The sequence below is a fragment of the Hippocampus zosterae genome, unplaced genomic scaffold, assembly GCF_025434085.1.
Source record: "Hippocampus zosterae strain Florida unplaced genomic scaffold, ASM2543408v3 HiC_scaffold_336, whole genome shotgun sequence".
Taxonomy (NCBI): Eukaryota; Metazoa; Chordata; class Actinopteri; order Syngnathiformes; family Syngnathidae; genus Hippocampus; species Hippocampus zosterae.
In genome coordinates, this window is record NW_026262887.1 from 1 (window position 1) to 16127 (window position 16127).

General features: G+C 59.3%; 3 protein-coding genes across 3 annotated transcripts; 1 reads left to right on the plus strand and 2 right to left on the minus strand.

Annotated features, from left to right (window-relative positions):
* Positions 1-21: 21 nt before the first annotated feature.
* On the minus strand, positions 22-697 carry LOC127594960 (TIP41-like protein; the record flags this gene model as incomplete). The annotated part of the gene is made up of 3 exons (XM_052056679.1): positions 423-697; positions 244-379; positions 22-181 (listed from the first exon to the last, which is right to left on the minus strand). Coding segments are annotated over exons 1-3 (571 nt in total), but the record flags the coding sequence as incomplete, so codon positions are not given.
* A 4196-nt stretch (positions 698-4893) lies between these two features.
* On the plus strand, positions 4894-5799 carry LOC127594961 (cathepsin L 2-like). Its single transcript, XM_052056680.1, is given in 5 exon segments — positions 4894-4911; positions 5233-5257; positions 5260-5289; positions 5292-5660; positions 5663-5799. Coding segments are annotated over 5 exon segments (579 nt in total).
* A 23-nt stretch (positions 5800-5822) lies between these two features.
* Positions 5823-6938, minus strand: LOC127594962 (60S ribosomal protein L18-like). Its single transcript, XM_052056681.1, has 3 exons — positions 6901-6938; positions 6585-6605; positions 5823-6345 (listed from the first exon to the last, which is right to left on the minus strand). The coding sequence occupies exons 1-3, from the start codon at positions 6936-6938 to the stop codon at positions 5823-5825; spliced, it is 582 nt and encodes a 193-aa protein (XP_051912641.1).
* Between the last annotated feature and the right edge of the window lie 9189 nt (positions 6939-16127).

Sequence of the window (16127 nt, forward strand, 5' to 3'; positions counted from 1 at the left end):
AGCAGGTGGTCCGCCCCGAACCGGTGTAGAACCGCGTGTCGTACAGTCTGATCACCACGTCGTCCACTCTGAGGAAGTACCGCAGCAGCCCGAAGAAGCTGTCCCCCATCACCCGGAACCTCAGCTCCAGCCTGCAGAACCCGTTGTCGTCCAGCTCGTCCTCGAACAGCACCACCACAGTCTGCCAGACGATGGGTTGTCCTCGCCCAGCAAGTGCAGTGGGATCCGTTCCTCGGTGCGGACCGCCTTCAGCCCGGCAAATTGCCCGCGGTAAGGCGTGGCCAGGAAGGAGTCGCCCACCTGCTTGACCTCCGCCAGTTCAATGGAAGGGTCGACTGCCTTGTCCTTCCAGGCCGCGTAGTGCTTGGTCTTGACCTCGCTGGGATGACCAGCACCGCATCGCCCGGGATCTCGTCGCCAACCTTGATTGACCCTGGGTCGCGGTACAGTCGGCCCGAACCTTAAAGTTGACCGGCCGTAGGGCCTCTTTCGGGTCGAATGTGATCTCGACGCCCTTTGCGGGGAAGGAGAGGGTGCCGAAGGACTGTCCGTAGTAGAGCGCGGGCATGATCCTCAGACCCAGATCCTTGGCCACCCCCTCGTAGTCCACCGACGGAATGATCCCCGAGCTCCTGAACATAAAGCTCCAGCCGTGGCACGCGAAGTTCGAATCCTCGTATTTCACAGCCGGCTGCATCATTAATCTGCACATCCCATACACCCATAATCCCTCAACTTCCACCCACCCACGCCCTTTCTCGGATGTTCCAGGCGTTAGCCCGTCCTGAGGATGGGGGGAGCGGACGGGGCGGGGCCGCAGCAAACGGCTAGTGGAAAGGCCTGTTGAAGGAGATGTTCTTTAACAATAATGATTTGTGGATCGTGGATTTGTGGCAATGAGTACTAGGTGAAGCATGAGCCCGCCGTGCCGCAGTTCAAGGTGCTCAGCTCGGTCGAGCAGCACATCAAGACGCAGATCGACCCCCGACGAGATTTTCAACCAGGACCAGGCGGTCATCAAAGTCTGCCCCTCCAATTTCAACGAGCTGCTGAAGAACCTCACCACCGAACAAGAGAAGTTCACGGACTCCGAGTTCCCCCACACTACTCATCGATCGGGGACCTGAACGGCAACGAGAAGAAGATCGAGTGGGTCAGGATATCCGACTTGTTCCGCAGCCCGGTGCTGTTCGAGCACGACATCGAGCCTGACGATATCATCCAGGGCAACTCGGGCGACTGCTACTTCCTGTCCTCACTGGCTTCATTAGCCGAGCGGCCCCACCTCATCTCAAGATCTTCAGTCGGTACTCGGTCAAGGAGGGGATCTACAGCCTGTGGGTGCGAGTCAGGGGCGTGCCGACCGAGGTTGTCGTGGACGACTACCTGCCCGTCTACAAGGAAAAATTGATCTTCTCCAAGCCGAGAGCCAAGACCGAAGAGGTCTGGGTCTGCATCCTCGAAAAGGCCTGGGCCAAGGTGCACGGCACCTACGCCGCCATCACGGGGGGCTACCCCTACAACGTGCTGAACGCATTCTGCACGGGCCCCTCTTTCCATTACAGCGTGGCGTCGGGGCACGTCCCGTCCGCGATGCTGAAGGCGCACGAAGAGAGGGTGGCCCGGAGCTGGACTACGCAGACAAGATGAAATTCCCGGTGTGCGCAGGAAGCCACAGCAACGTCAGCAAGGGGCTGATCGAGAACCACGCGTACAGCCTGATCTCGATCGAGCGGCTGAACGCGCTCAAAGGCGAGCATCTGGTCAAGCTGCGGAACCCGTGGGGCGAGGTGGAGTGGTCCGGCTAGTTTTCGGATCAGGACCCGATCTGGAAGGACGTGAGCCAGGCGGAGAAGGACCGGATCGGCTACACCAACAAGGACAACGGGTACTTCTTCATGCCTCTGCACAAGTTCACCGAGAACTTCGACAGCATCGACGTGTGCCACATCCTGACCGGCTACAACTACAACTACGAGAAGTTCAAGATCCGGCCGCACCGGTCCGCCTACTTCCAGATGAAGCTGGACGCCCCTCCAAGCTGTACCTGATCCTCTTCTTCGACAACCAGGCCTCCACCAAGAAGGCCAGGTCCTGGTCGCAAAGGAAGGGGACTACATCGGCTCTGCCTCGGAGATGGTCTTCTCCTCCTGCAATGTCTCCAGGTATGAGGAGTGGTAGCCTGGCCACTACCACATCTATGTCAAGATCGAGGCCCGGGACCGGGGCCTCACCCTCTCGGAGGCTCAAGAGATCACCCTTGCCACCTACTCCCCCCTGCCATGCCCACGCTGGTGCAGCTGGACCGGCCGGTCTTCAAGAAGGACCACCCAAAACTTCATGAGGGACATGTTCATGGAGCGGGCGCGGCAATCCGGAAGGTTATCGTCGCCAGCCCGCTGCTCTGCTACTCCTCGAGTTCCTCCTGGACCGCGGCGACTTCGGGTACTTCATAGCGGACAAGCGACCCGCAGTCCACGAAGAGTCTGATCGTGACCCTGGACGAGAAGGATTTCCGGGAGCAGGGCCTGCGGACTGAAGAAGCCGTACCGAGACGTGGCGGGCAAGCAGGAGATTCCGGCTTCACGCGGGGCAGACGCTGGTGTTGGTTTGCCGGCTGCGGGGCATGGCGCAGGAGCTCAAGTCCCTCCGGTGTCCATCAAGGAATCGATCTGACCTCAGACCTCATAGCGCTTGATCAGCTTGAGTTCCTCTGCAGGTTCTTCAGCTCAAGGGCGCCCTTCTTGACCATCCGCTCCAGACTGTCGAACCGCCCCATCTTCTCCTGCAGGAAGACCAGCTCGTCGTCTAGTTCCTACAGCTCCTCCCGGCGGGTCTGGATCAGCCCCTCCACCGCGTCGATCTGCCGGGTCAGCCGCTCGTTTTCTTCGAGCAGGGCCGGCTCGCTGCACTGCTCCAGAGCGGTTTGGTATAGCTCCTTGTACTTCTGCTTGAGGGCGGCCGTCTGCTTGAATGCGGCGATGGCCTCAGCGTGGAGAGGCACTCCCAGGTGCGCTGGTGGAGGGAGTGTTTCGAGTCGGCCAGTTTCTGCTCCATCTCGCTGATGCGGTCGAAGATCTGCTGGTTCTTGGTCTCGAGCTAGACCGCCTTGGCGCAACACGAAAATTCTTCGTCCATGCTGCCCGAATAAATTTATGAGCTTTGCCACCCCCTCCAGGCCCCGGAGCACCAGTCCACTCACCCCCTCCACCCACCACACCCTGCCCTTCACCCCCCTCAAGCGCATCCGGCCCAGCCCCTCCCGGCCCCTAACCCCCCTCCCCGCCGCCCCAGAGCCCTCTCCACCAACGATTTCTACAAAGGACGATTGCTGGGCCACAACAGCCTCGGCCCCGTCTACGCAGTAAAGCACAAAGCCACTGGCCTGGCCTTCGCTATGAAGGTGATCAAGAGGCAGCCCTCAACGCCCACGAGGTTGCGGAGTACCTGAGATCGGTGTGGCAGCAGGCCAGGGCCGCGGAGGACTGCGGGCTGGTGCTGAAGGTCTATGGGGTGTTTGAGGAGCAGGGGAGGATCGTCGTGCTGTCGGAGCTGGGACTGCATCCCACGATGAAGGCGCTGGTGGAGCACCGGAGGCTGACTGTCCCGGAGGTTCAAAGTGATCATCCGGATGCTACTGAATCGATCCTCGAATTGGAGCAGCATGGACTCGGCTGCTAGTTCAACCCAGCCGACATCCTGCTGGGCCACGGCACCCTCAAGTTCACCAGGACGGCGGCCACCCTGTCGCACAGCCAGGCAGGCTGGTGCTCTACAACATCCTCTACCTGTCGAGCAGCCCCTCCGAAGAGGACCTGCAGCAGGGGTGGCAGCTGATCGAGCGCCTGATGCAAGGCGAGGCCCCGGCAGAGCTGCTCTCGCATGCGTTCCTGCAGTGAATTCATACCGTCACTCGTAGAACAGGAAGGACTTGTTGCAGTCCTCGAGTAGAAGGGTGGTCCTGCTGCTGCGCTTCCGCAGGCCCTGCAGAGAGGCCTTTTCGATCTGCCGCAGTGCTGACAGCGCGCGCTGGTAGTCGTGCGTGCCCGACACGCGAACCTGCCGTTCCCGGATTTGGTTGCTGTCCAGCTCGTAGAACACTCGTTCTCGGATATGCAGGGGACTGCGGTCTTTGCGGTGGTGCGATAGGGCGATGCCGGGGCTGTTGCCCGCAGACAGCTCCTGAGAGAAGGGCGGCGGGTGCCCACCTGCACCTGCGAGCTACAGGGCTGCATCCTCCTGTGAACCTGCTATTCGTCGTCCTGCACGTTTTCCATTTTAATACGATAATTTATTTCCAACTAGCTGCAGTAAAACACGCATGGTGATGCGCCATTATTTGCTAAACTAATTACTGGAATATTAAGTATTTAAAAATAGACTCGGAAATTGAGAATACTTCTTCCATCCGGCTCGCAACATGATGACGCGGCTTTCTGTCCCTTCCTGCCCCGTAACAGTCCGTCCTCCCTCCATTCACAATAAATATCTTGGTCAGTTACATTGCCATTCAACTATTCAACTGCACCCCAATTCTTTAATAGCACAGTTTCAACTGACTAGTCTGCCCACCCGGTACTTCCTGATGCGCTGCTTGAAGCTGGTGTGTCCGTGGAACAGCTGGAAGGGGTGGTCTGCGGCTTGCCGCAGCATGCCAGCAGCACTTTCTCTCCGCCCGGGTGCAGCCCCAGGTATTCCGTCAGGTCGTACACCTCGCCCCCAGCGCCAGCCATGCCTTTCCCGGCGACAGCAGGAGGCCAGCTCCTGCAGGGTGACTGTCCTGGCCTCCGGCTTGTCCTGCTTGGCGAAAGGCAGCCACGAAAACAAGGCTTGCATTAATATTATCGATAGAGTGGATTGCCCGGCTTATGATTTCGGGTGGGATACATTATAATGAAGGGTGAGGTGCTGGTGCTTGCGGTGCTGGCCTTGGGGCCTACCTGCTCAACCGCCAGGACAACTCCTTTACGCCGCTTGGAAGGCGTAGCATGGGCTGGTCTTCGAGCCTGCCGAGGACGCCTTCAGGGAGGCGATTTTCCTTCAGAATGTCAAATCTATCAAGGAGCATTAACTCCCGGCCCAATGAGACCTATAACAGGGCCTCAACCAGTTCTCCGCCATGACCGCGGAATGTTCCGGGAAGGCTACTGGGCTACCTGGCCACTCAGGACGTCGTGCCTGAAGTGAGTGAGCAGTATGAGGTAACTGCCGACGTGGACTGGATCCACCAAGGGTTACGTGACTGGGGTGAAGAACCAGGCAGCTGCGGGTCCTGCTGGTCGTTCTCTGCTACGGCGCCCTCGAGGCCCTTGCGAAGGCAAAGACTGGTAGCCTGCCCTCCCTGTCTGAGCAGCAGCTGGTGGACTGCTCAAGGAGCTATGGCAACCAGGGGTGTAACGGGGGGCTGATGGAAGCCGCATTCAAGTATGCCAAGGACCACGGACTGACCACAGAGTCGGCCTACCCCTACACTGCCAAAGACGGGTCCTGCAAGTCCTTCACCGCGAAGTTCAAGAACACGGGTTACACGAGCGTGCGGGGCTGCTCGGACCTGATCAGCGCACTGAGCGGGAGGCCGGTGTCGATCGCGGTGGACGCCAACAACTGGTCGCGGTACAGCTCGGGCGTGTTCAATAACTGCGGGACGAGGCTGGACCACGGGTGCTGCTGGTGGGCGCGAGCGATCAGTACTGGAAGGTGAAGAACTCGTGGGGCAGCGGCTGGGGCGAGCGCGGCTACATCCGGCTGAGCAAGGGCAACACCTGCGGCCTGTGCAACCAGCCCTCCTACCCTAAATGAACCTTAATATCGAAATTGGCTGATCAATGGGTGCCACGGCCTTGCTCGAACTTGCGGCTCTTGGCCCGAACGTACGGCGCAGTCGTGCTGCCTTTCTGCCCGGGCGCCAGCCCGAAGTGCCGCTTCGCCTCGCGGAAACGGGGGCCTCGCATCAGGCACGTGGTCCTTGCCGTTCGGATCTCGACAGGGCCAGCTGGTCGAAGGTGACACACTTGCCGCCGGCCTTGGTGATCCGGGCTCGGCGCCTGAGTAGTGAACCGCAGCGCGCAGACCCGCAGCTTGGGCAGCTCGAGCAGGCGCAGGTCGTTAGTGACGGTGCCGACCACGACGGCAGTGCGCTCAAGGCTTGGCACCCAGATTCTTGACGATCCTGGACAGTGAGATGGGCAACGGGTGGTCCTGGATTGGCAGAGCCTCTTGAGGATGACCTTGTTGAAGGCACAAGGGCGAGCGCCTCTGCAGGAAGTGAAGTACTTGATGAGCCCCCTGAGCTGGACATTTGTGGTCCTGGGCTTGCGCAGGTTCCTCTGCTTTTGGCGGCCACCCCTGGCAAATCGATACCAGCTTATTTGTGTGAATGCACTTCCAATCTGCTTTATCCATGTAAACTCGTGAGCACGAATACCTTCCCCACGAAATTTACAGAGCTGAAACTCTCAGCGCCCTCGAGGGCCTCGGCCTGATGCAGCTGCCTTCCAGGAACCTGCCAGGCCGAGACTGCGTTTTCGAGTTCTACGGAAATCGAACTAAAATAAGCAGACAAGGAAAATTGTTACGAGTCTTACTTGCGGTCCGTGAAAGACAACCTGCCGGATAAGTGATCAAAAAATTCGTAGCTGAAAAAAATAGCCCGGGAAGGAAGGGATCAGTATTTTGGGCTGCACAGGGGCAAGGCTCGAAAAAATGGGGGCCTAAATGCTGGCACGAGTGGGGTTGGAGCTGAATTAACTGAACGCGTCATAACCGCCTATCGGGAAGGGTACCGCCCCAACCCCTACCACACACTTCACCCACGCCATATCAATGTCCTTAGTACCCTCCCTCACCAGTTGCTGAGCTAGACCTACCCGCTGCTCGACACCCAGCCATTCCACCCGCTACTGGTCCTCCTTTCCTCCCTCGGGCATGACCTGGGTCATCGCGCCCGCAACAACTTCTTCTACGCCAAGACCAAACACGTCCTGAACGGTCCACTTTTCGAGTCCTGACGGTCACCTTCGAGGACCTGAGGGCTGCATCTGGCTGACCTACCTTTGGGTGTTCAAGAAGTGCGGCTGGCTCTTGCATCTGGTTTGTCAGGATTACAGGAAGGCTGTGGCCAGGCTGATTCTTGGGACGGACATGGTGCATCATGACGAGATGGTCCGGCAACTGAAGCAGGGCGCTCCGGGTCCTGAGGAGCTGACCTCCGCTTTGTTTCACGCATGCGACATCGGCACGTGGTGATGCCCTACCCCGAGTACGTGGGGTGGTCGAGGCTGCTGATGGAGTAGTTCTACGGGCAGTTCCTGACGAACAGAAGGCCGGACTGCCGCAAGTCCCTTTTTGTAGGTGAACGACGAACCGGCCTTCTGGAAGGGACAGACCTTCTTCCTGAAGTCACTGGGCTGCCACTGTGGGCAGCCCTGGCAGCCCTGCAGCCCAAGCTCCAGCAGTACCAGGCCGTCCTCGAGGAGAACATCAGCAAGGCGGAGAAGGAGGTCGAGAGGTGGCTGAACTGCAGATATTTGAATATAATGCACCGTGGGTTTAACGGTTGGGCAAGAGCAACATCAGCCGGCGGTCCTCGCAGCTACAGAAGATGATCGACCCCCGTGGACATGGAGATCCTGCAGTACGAGTCGGAAATGCTGCCCAAGGACGTGTTTTTCCTAATCGAGGAGGAGGAGGACAACATCAAGTCCTTCCGGAAGAAGAATCGAGCGGGAGAAGGCCGCATCCAGAAGGACTGCGAGGACTTCCTGAAGCAGGTGGAGGCGCTGGTCAACGACCTGCGGGTGTCGGTGGATCGCAGCTGGACAATTGTCTACCGGGGCTACCTGCAGCGCTACGCCGAGTTCAAGAACGAGATCCAGCAGATGCGCAAATTCAAGAAGGAGCTGATCTCGGAGTACGTGGTGGGGACCGTGGCTGGACCTCAACTCGCGGACCCTCCTGCACTCCGCAACGACATGCTCGACGAGCTGCGCAACGACTGCGAGAACTTCAAGATCTTCAAGGTCTACAACTACATCTCCGACATGCAGCGTGGCATTGTCACCGAAATGCTTGACCTCTCCAAGGACCTGATGATCCTCACCACCTCTGACATCAACTTCTACTACTCTGCCAAGAGTCGTCCGCCAGTTCGAGGCGCCAGGGAGGGCATCCAGGCCTCAGTCCTCGCCATGGTCCGCAAGCCTTTAGGACTATGTGGTCGACTCCGAGCACGTCGTCAGGACGCTCGCCAGGCTGGAACAGGGGGAGCCACATGTCCCCCCTCCCTACGCGCAGGGGCCCACCCAGCTAACTCACAGCAGTATGGGACAGTCAGGCAACCCACCCCCTGCCTTCATCTCTAGCCTGCCCCTATCACGACAGTAACAGCCCCCACAATTCCATTCCGTGCAACCCTCCTACATAGTGTCCCAGCATTAGCCGCCTCAGTTTTACCAGCCCCAGCCTCAGTTCCACCAGCCCCAGGTGCAGGTCCACCACCAGCTGCATCCCGTGCAGCCCCAGTCTCAGCCCTCCCGCCAGCTCGACCCTTCGCCCCAACCCCCAACGATCCAAATTCACCCTCCGACTTTACAAGTCGAATCCCAGCCCTTGCACCCGATCACCAATCCCCATCTGACCCTCAGTCCCTACAAGCCACCCTCTGATCGCAGCAACCTCAACCTCCAACGTAGCCAGTTCACGTAGCCCCGGGACTCGGTGATCGACGCGCTCACGGACAACCGCAGAGGTATGGTCACTCGAAACATCAGCATGGCCCGCGTGAGGTCGGTGGCGGTCAGGGCGGCAGGCCCGCTGCTCTGCATCTGCGCGGTGCGGGAGGACATGGTCGCAGTGGGTGCCAAGAACGGCGTGATCTACCTGTACCGGACCAACGGGGCCCTAGTCGGCTAGCTGAAAGGCCACAACGCAGCAATCTGCAGCCTATGTACGACCGTCTTCTAAGGCCAGAAGTGCCTGGTATCAGGCGCGGACGAGGAATGCGCGACTGTCCGGGTCTGGAACACCGAAGCGATGCGGCAACTCGCAGTCTTCAGCAACCACTCTGCAGCAGTCACCTGCCTGGCTGACCCCCGCGACAGTGAGTTTGTCTTCAGTGGGTCGTTCGACAAGACCATCGGAGTGCACTCGTTGCTCAAGAACGAGACGGTCAACTCGGTCAACCACAAGTCCACCTCAGTCTCATGTATGGTCGTGGACAGGTCCTGCAGGAGGCTGTTCACGGCAGGCCTAAACAACTCGCTGATGGTGTGGAGCATCAGTCGCAGGCCCGGGGCGATCGACCTGACCCTGGCCCTCAACATCAGCGAGGCGAGCATGACCTGCTGCGCGGTCGCCCTGCAGCTCAAGGAGGACTGGGTGATCTGTGGCAGCAAGGAAGGCAAACTCAAGATCGTGGACATTCGGCAAGGAGTGGTCGTGAACAGTCTGGCAGTCAACACCAACCCCCTCGGCGAGCTGGTGGTCCTGGAGCGGAGGGACAAGCCCGACAATCCTCAGATCATCAGCTGCCCGCTCAAGGAGCAGAACCTGATCATCACCCGCCTCGGCGAGGGCCACAGCGAAATCCTCGACGTGCAGGAAAAGCTGGCCGCCAACTTCGGCTGCGGGGTGGGCCCTCTCATGTGCCTGCTCGAGCACCCCGAGCAGAAGCTGGCCTTCGTGAGCCAGCGCGACGACCGCAGAGAGTTTTACGTAGCTGATCTTATCACCTGATCATGGTCCCGGCGCGATTCGACTCCTCGCGTAGCTGGGCAGGTTGGCCACGTAACCCGGCAGGGTGTATCCTGCCGGGCCAGGGCCCTCCTTCCCCGCGGACTTTTACCGAGGGTCCTTGGAAAAAGTGATTCCTTTCAGCTTGCTGGCAGGCTGCTCGTAGCTGCCAGGGCCCAGCCCCTCCATGCTATCCTTCCATTTGTCAAACCTCTTGCCAGTCAGTCCTAGTCCAGCCGACCCTATTCTCTTCTTAGAGCCCTCCTCGTACAGCCCGTTGAGCATGTACTGGCCGGGGCCAGGGTTTCCCAGGGTGGGGTCTTTGCCAGCATGACGCCCTGCGATACCGTAGGAGGGGCCTGTGTGGACGCCCTGGATGTGGTAGTGGCCGGGGCCTGGGGTCAGCTATTTCATGAGGTTTTCATGGATTTTTGGGCGAGCCAGAGTTGGGGTGTGGATTGGAGCCCACTTATTGGGGCTGTAGTGCCCGGGGCCAGGCTCGTGACTTGCCTTGAGCGGGGTGTGTACTGCGCTCAGACCTATCTTGCAGCCTTTGTCTAACGGCCTGTGTATCTAATAAGAGCCAGGGCCAGGCTGGACCGGCCCCAATACGGGGTTGGGCTTGGAACTAATCGAAAACCCTTTGCCCTTGTTATTCTCACTAATCGCCCGAGCAAGTTCATAAGTCCCTGGCCCTGGCACCATCCCTTTCGGCCATTCTATCCGGTCAGCCTTTCCGATCGTCCCTCCTAGCATTCTCTTTGCCTTCTCGCTACCATCGGCATATGAGCCTGGCCCAGGCTTCTCTTCTCTCTGGCCCTGGTTGAACTTGGCCTGCCGGTCGAAGGACACGCCAGTGCCGGCCCTTCGTGATTTGTTTGGGCTGTAGCTACCTGGGCCTGGGCTGGAAGAGGCCGGCCTCATAGGATTTTTGAAGCCGATGGAGTAAGCCGGCGATCGTTTTGTGATTGGAAATGCTTTGGCGTGGTAGTGGCCAGGGCCTGGCTCTTGCTGAGGTTGTCTGGAACGTGGTCGGCCGCTGATCGACACGGGCCTTGCTTTTTCGGGCGTAGGGGAATACGCACCTGGCCCTGGAGTCTGCTTAGACTCATGCTTCAGCCTCGGCGACCTCCCGAAGTTGGGATTGGCCCGACCGCGACTAGGACTAGGACTATACTAACCAGGGCCAGGAGTGGTTTCCAGCAGAGAGAGCGTATGCCTCCTGGCAAAGGTGAAGGCAGGGGCGCTGGCCTTGTCCATGGTATTTACACGTAAACTATATTGGAACGGGCATCAACCAATATTTGAGGAGGCTGATTATTAGCCACACGTTTGCTGCAGTGAGGTATAAAGCCGATGCGGCCTGGTTGTTTTTGATTTGGAGAGGAGTTGACACAGGCAGGCGAGGATGTTTGAGAATCGGACCCGGAAGGCCAGGCGTGCACGGCCCCCTCGAGCCACCCCCGAGGTGACGCCCCTGCTCACCTCTCAGTTTCTACTCCAGACCTGCCAGGACGGTCGAGGGCTGCTCCTTCCGGAGTCCCTCCAGCCCGACGCCTGCTTCGACAAGCTCGACTCCTACCCCCACCTCGACGAGCAGCTCTGACCGCAGACGTGACATGATTATTCTTATCGCTCATTCAGCCGCCAGCCGCCAGTCTGCGCTCCAGCAGCTCTGCGCAGCTGGTCTTCAGCTCGTCCCCCTCTGCGATCTTCAGGAGCTGGTCGAACCCCTCCCCGCTGAGGGCCTTGGTGATGCCCGTAACGAACTCCTGCAAATTGAGCAGGCATTCCGTGGTGCCCAGCATTTCTCCCCTGACCCGCTGGTTCTCGTCCAGGGATTTCTGGTAGCTTTCCATGACCGTCTAATGGCCCTCGCACAGCTCGAAGTACATCTTCTCGAGGGCCTCGACCTTCTTCCGCTCTTAAGACAGCTATAGGCCGTTGAGCTCCTTCTCCTTCTGCACCTGGAGGGCCATAACCCCGAGGGCTTGGCTGCATTCCTCCTTGTACTGGCCCTGCTGCGTCTCCAGTTCCTTGAGACACCCCACCAGCTCCTTGAGGGCCTGGTTATCCTAAGCGAGACTACTGACCTCCTGCGTCTTGGCAGTGAGTTCCTCGAGCAGTTTGCTGCGCTCGGCCTGCAGTTCGATGACCGAGTCCTGCAGGCCTTTGAAGTCGGTCAAAAAGGCAGAGAAGTCCTTCATGGTGCCGTTGAGTGAGTGCTGGCAGAGATTGAAAGCACGGCCGATCTCCTCCCCAGCGCGGACGAGGGTGAACCCCGCGTAGTTGAGGACCTGGTAGTCCTCGAAGGCGGACTCAGGCAGGTGAGGCAGGAGCGCAGCCATCCTGTCCTGGAGCATGACACTGTACTCGTACAGGCCAGTGTCCCGGTCCTCCAGCCGATAGGCAGTCAGTCCCATCATCTCAGGCTCGTTCATTCAAATAATGCAGAGGTGGAAATAGACCTTCCGCAAGAAAACCTGCGGGGAGTACACGATCGTCCGCAAACTGGCCGAGGGGGGGTTCGGCGAGGTGTTCGTCGCGGAGAGAGATGGGGAAAAGTTTGCTTTGAAGGTGTCCGTGCAGCGGAAGTATGTCGACCATGAGATTTAGGTGTATCGGGAGCTGGCGAAAGACAGGCTGTATTCTGGACTGCCGGTGCTGGGCGGGGCGGGCAGCCTTGACGGCTTCCGATATTTCGGCATGGAGCTGCTGGGCAGTGACCTGCAACGCCTGATGCGCGAACACAAACGCCTGAGCATGAAGTCAGTGCTGATGATCGCAGAGCAGGCGCTGAGCAGGCTGAAGTTCCTGCATGGGCGGGGCTTCGTGCATAGAGACGTCAAGCCCTAGAATTTCTGCATCGGCAGCAAAGACAAGAAAGAGGCGCATCGGATTTACCTGATCGATTTTGGCCTGGCGAAGAGGATTGGCGATCCCGAGGACAAGGGCGGCATATTCGGCACGCCTTCGTTCATGAGTCTGCGGGCCCACTCCGGGCAGCCACTCGAGCCGGCCGACGATGTCTAGAGCCTGATCTACTCCCTCATCGAGCTGTTCTACGGGAGCCTGCCTTGGCAACACATGCCGAGCGAGAACAAGACGCAGATGGATAAAATCAAGGCTCTCAAGCGGCGCTGCACGAAGTGGGGTGAAGAGGCCCTGCCGGTCGAGTTCACCTCCGCGCTGGCCCGCGTCCGAGAGGAGTCGCGGGAGGTGGACTACGAGTGGTACCGTGCCACCTTCCGGAAGTGCATGGACCGGCTGCAGGGGGAGTACGATTACAATTTCGAGTGGGTTCGGAAGGTCAACGAAAAGGAGGAGAAGAGGGCCAAGGACGAGAAGAACCGCGTGGAAATGGAGTGCAGGGTGGTCGAAAAGTTTTTGAATTAGTACAGCCGGGCCACGATCGAGCCTGAGCTCGGCCAGGGCGAGATGAAGCCCCAGAAGAAGAGGCCCCTGCCTGACCCCGCCCAGTTCTACCTCAAGAAGCCGGCGGACCGGCCTGCCCCACCAAAGCCATCGGGGCAAGGCCCCCGGATCGCACTAAACCGCGAGCCGCGCTCCCAGCACTGATCCAAAATTAATACACCAGAAAGATACTTCGGAGCATGCTGGCAGCCTTCCTGATGCGAGGAGTTGAAGCAGACAGCCCTCGTGAGGATTAACAGCAGTGCCTAATTTAGGCGAGTCATGAGCCTGATCAGCGGGATCGGCCCGGGTTATAGCGGGCGGGGGCAGCTGATAAAATGCAGGGGACGGTCGACAGGATGCACCGGCTGATCGCCATCTGCGTGGGGTTCATCCTGGCTGAGATCGTGGGAGGGGTGCTTGCCCACTCCCTGGCGATCATATCCGACTCGGTGCACATGTTCACCGACCTCATCTCCTTCGTGATCACGATCGCCAGTGTGCGAGTCAGCCTGCGCCAGGCCAACGAGGAGTTTTCTTACGGGTATTACAGAGTCGAAATCATTGGCGCCATGGCCAACCTGTTCCTCATCTGGACCCTGACCGTCTTCCTGGCCTATGAGGCCATCGCCCGCATCCTGGCCGCCGAGAGGGTCGAGAGGCCTGGCCTCATGCTCGTGGTGGCTGCTGTCGGGCTGGTCGTCAACCTCGTCATGGCCCACATCCTCCACAACTCAGGCCACGACCACTCCAGCCCCTCAGACCTTGAAGACGAAATCAACGAAAACGGAGACTCACGCCATCACCATTCCCATCACGACCACCATGAATCTGACAGCATCCACGAAAACGCCTTGGCCGACCCTCTCTTGGACAACGGAGGAGCAGTTGAGATGAGGGCCAAGCTTCCATCGTGCTCGGTGCCGTGCTCGAAGTCGCATAGGGATGACGGCCTGGACCCCAAACTGATCCATGACACGGACTGCGATGCCTGCATCGACTGTGCCTCTTGCGAGCCTATCCTTCAGCAGCAATACTGCCAGCACCACTCCGAACACCAGGCCCCCAAAATCGATCAGTATGCTGGGCAGTGTGCTTTTTAGGCTGTCAACCCAGCCCGCCCGTCCCGAAGGAGCAGTCACAGCCATGCCCACAGCCACCATGGTCACAGCCACGACACCACCATGTCGGGTCCAAGGAGCCATGCTGCACGTGTTGACTGACATCATCCAGTCAGTAGGTGTACTGATCGGTTCGATCCTGATCTACGTGTTGGGCGACGAGCCAGGGTCACCCTCGGGGTACAACAACTGGCACCTGGCGGACCCCATCTGCACTCTCATGTTCTCAGTGCTGGTGGTGTGGTCCACCAGGCCGCTGGCCCAGCAGATGGTCAACATCATCATGCACCGCAACGAACTCTAAGTGCGCAAAGAAATCCAGTAACAATTCAAGCTGATCCGCAAACCCTACGTGCTCAACATCCACGACCTGCATGTGTGGGAACTGAGCCCAGGCAACTTCGTGGTGACTGCCCATGTGGTATGCCGGGGGGCAGGGCGAAAACCTGTCGCTGGTCAGCAAGAAGCTCACCCAGGTTTGCAGGCGCCTGGGCATCCGCAACACCACGTTTCAGGTCGAGTCCCTTGAGAACTTGTGACTGTTAATGTAGAACCTCTGCCCCAATTTGAACTCGCCCAAGCTGCTCTTCCCTGTGCAGGAGGGCGACCTTGACCTCAGGCAGCAGCTGCTGCTGGTCCGCAGGATGCGTGCCCCCATGTTCTGGAAGGCCAGGCTCCTCGAGGGCATCGGCAGAAACTCGTAAGCGCATCGCTCAGCTTAAAAGGGTGCGGCCTACACCACGTCTATATGCGAGACTGACCCTCTCGAGGAAGCAACTCTCCCGACTCAGTAAGCTCCTGCAGACCCTGTACGACAGAGTCAAGCAGGCGGACCAGACCCACCAGCTCGAAGAACTAGCCAGCGAGGTGTGCAGCTGCCACGCGGCCCTGGAGGTGGCGACCTCCTAGCTGGCGGCCGGCAGACAGGAGCTGCAAGGGATGGAGGACAAGGGCCTGTTCCTGGCAGGGCTGGGGCGGCTGGCCTGAAGCAGATCGTTATGAGAATGGATGGCATTATCAATATCGGATGGAATCAACCCAGGCCGCAGAGCCCACCCTCTGCAAGTCCTGCAACCGGTTCTACGGCAGTCCCGCGACTCAGTTCCTCTGCTCCTAGTGCTTCAAGAAGTATTGTTGCTTATTAGATCCAGTCCACCTGTCGAAAGCTCGCCGGCGGTCTCACTCGCCTCGGAGCAGGGCCGCGAGCCTCCGCCCGACATGGACCTGGAGCGGCCGGAAGACCCGTCCCGGTGCTTCAGCTGCAGACGGAAGGTAGGGGCTGCTGGCAACCGCTGCCGGTGCCAGCACGTGTTCTGCAAGGTGCACCGGCTGCCCGAGTAGCACGACTGCGAGTTCGACTACGCAGGGGCGGGCAAGACCCGCATCGAGAAGGAAAACCCTCTAGTCAAGCAACGCAAAGTCGAGGATATATGACTACCTTGATTCTCACGCTTCATCCCAGAAATAAAATTAAGGGTCACTTCGGCTCTGCCGTGTAGCAGAACCGCTCGAGGCCCAGCACGTTCGCCCCCACCTTCGCTCGGAAGAAACCGTTCTCGCCCCATTCCGTGCCGTAGCTGTTCTTGCCTACCCAGAACTACACGCCCTCTTCGACCCCCACTCCGATCAGCTCGACCGAGTGGTTGTACTCGCTGGCCTGGTCGGGCCCCTCCAACAGGCCCCCGGCGTACCCCTTCCAGGCCTACCCCGCCATCAGGCTGCAGACCACCGGCCCCCGCAGCAGCTCCTTCTTGATGTCCTCGACAGTCTGCAGCTTGTGATACGACAGGATCTGGAAGGATGAGGAGCGGGTGGTCGAGCAGTTGTCTTTTTGAGGGTTCTGGGGGGTGAAGGGAAGTGGCG

Excerpts from the sequence above, each read along its gene's own strand:
- LOC127594962 (XM_052056681.1), bottom strand. The coding sequence starts at position 6,938 with ATGACCCAGGTCATGCCCGAGGGAGGAAAGGAGGACCA. Across the intron at positions 6,606-6,900 it reads GAGGGAGGAAAGGAGGACCA|GTTGTCTTTCACGGACCGCA; the intron begins GTAGCGGGTGGA and ends CTTATCCGGCAG. Across the intron at positions 6,346-6,584 it reads TTGTCTTTCACGGACCGCAA|GGGTGGCCGCCAAAAGCAGA; the intron begins GTAAGACTCGTA and ends TCGATTTGCCAG.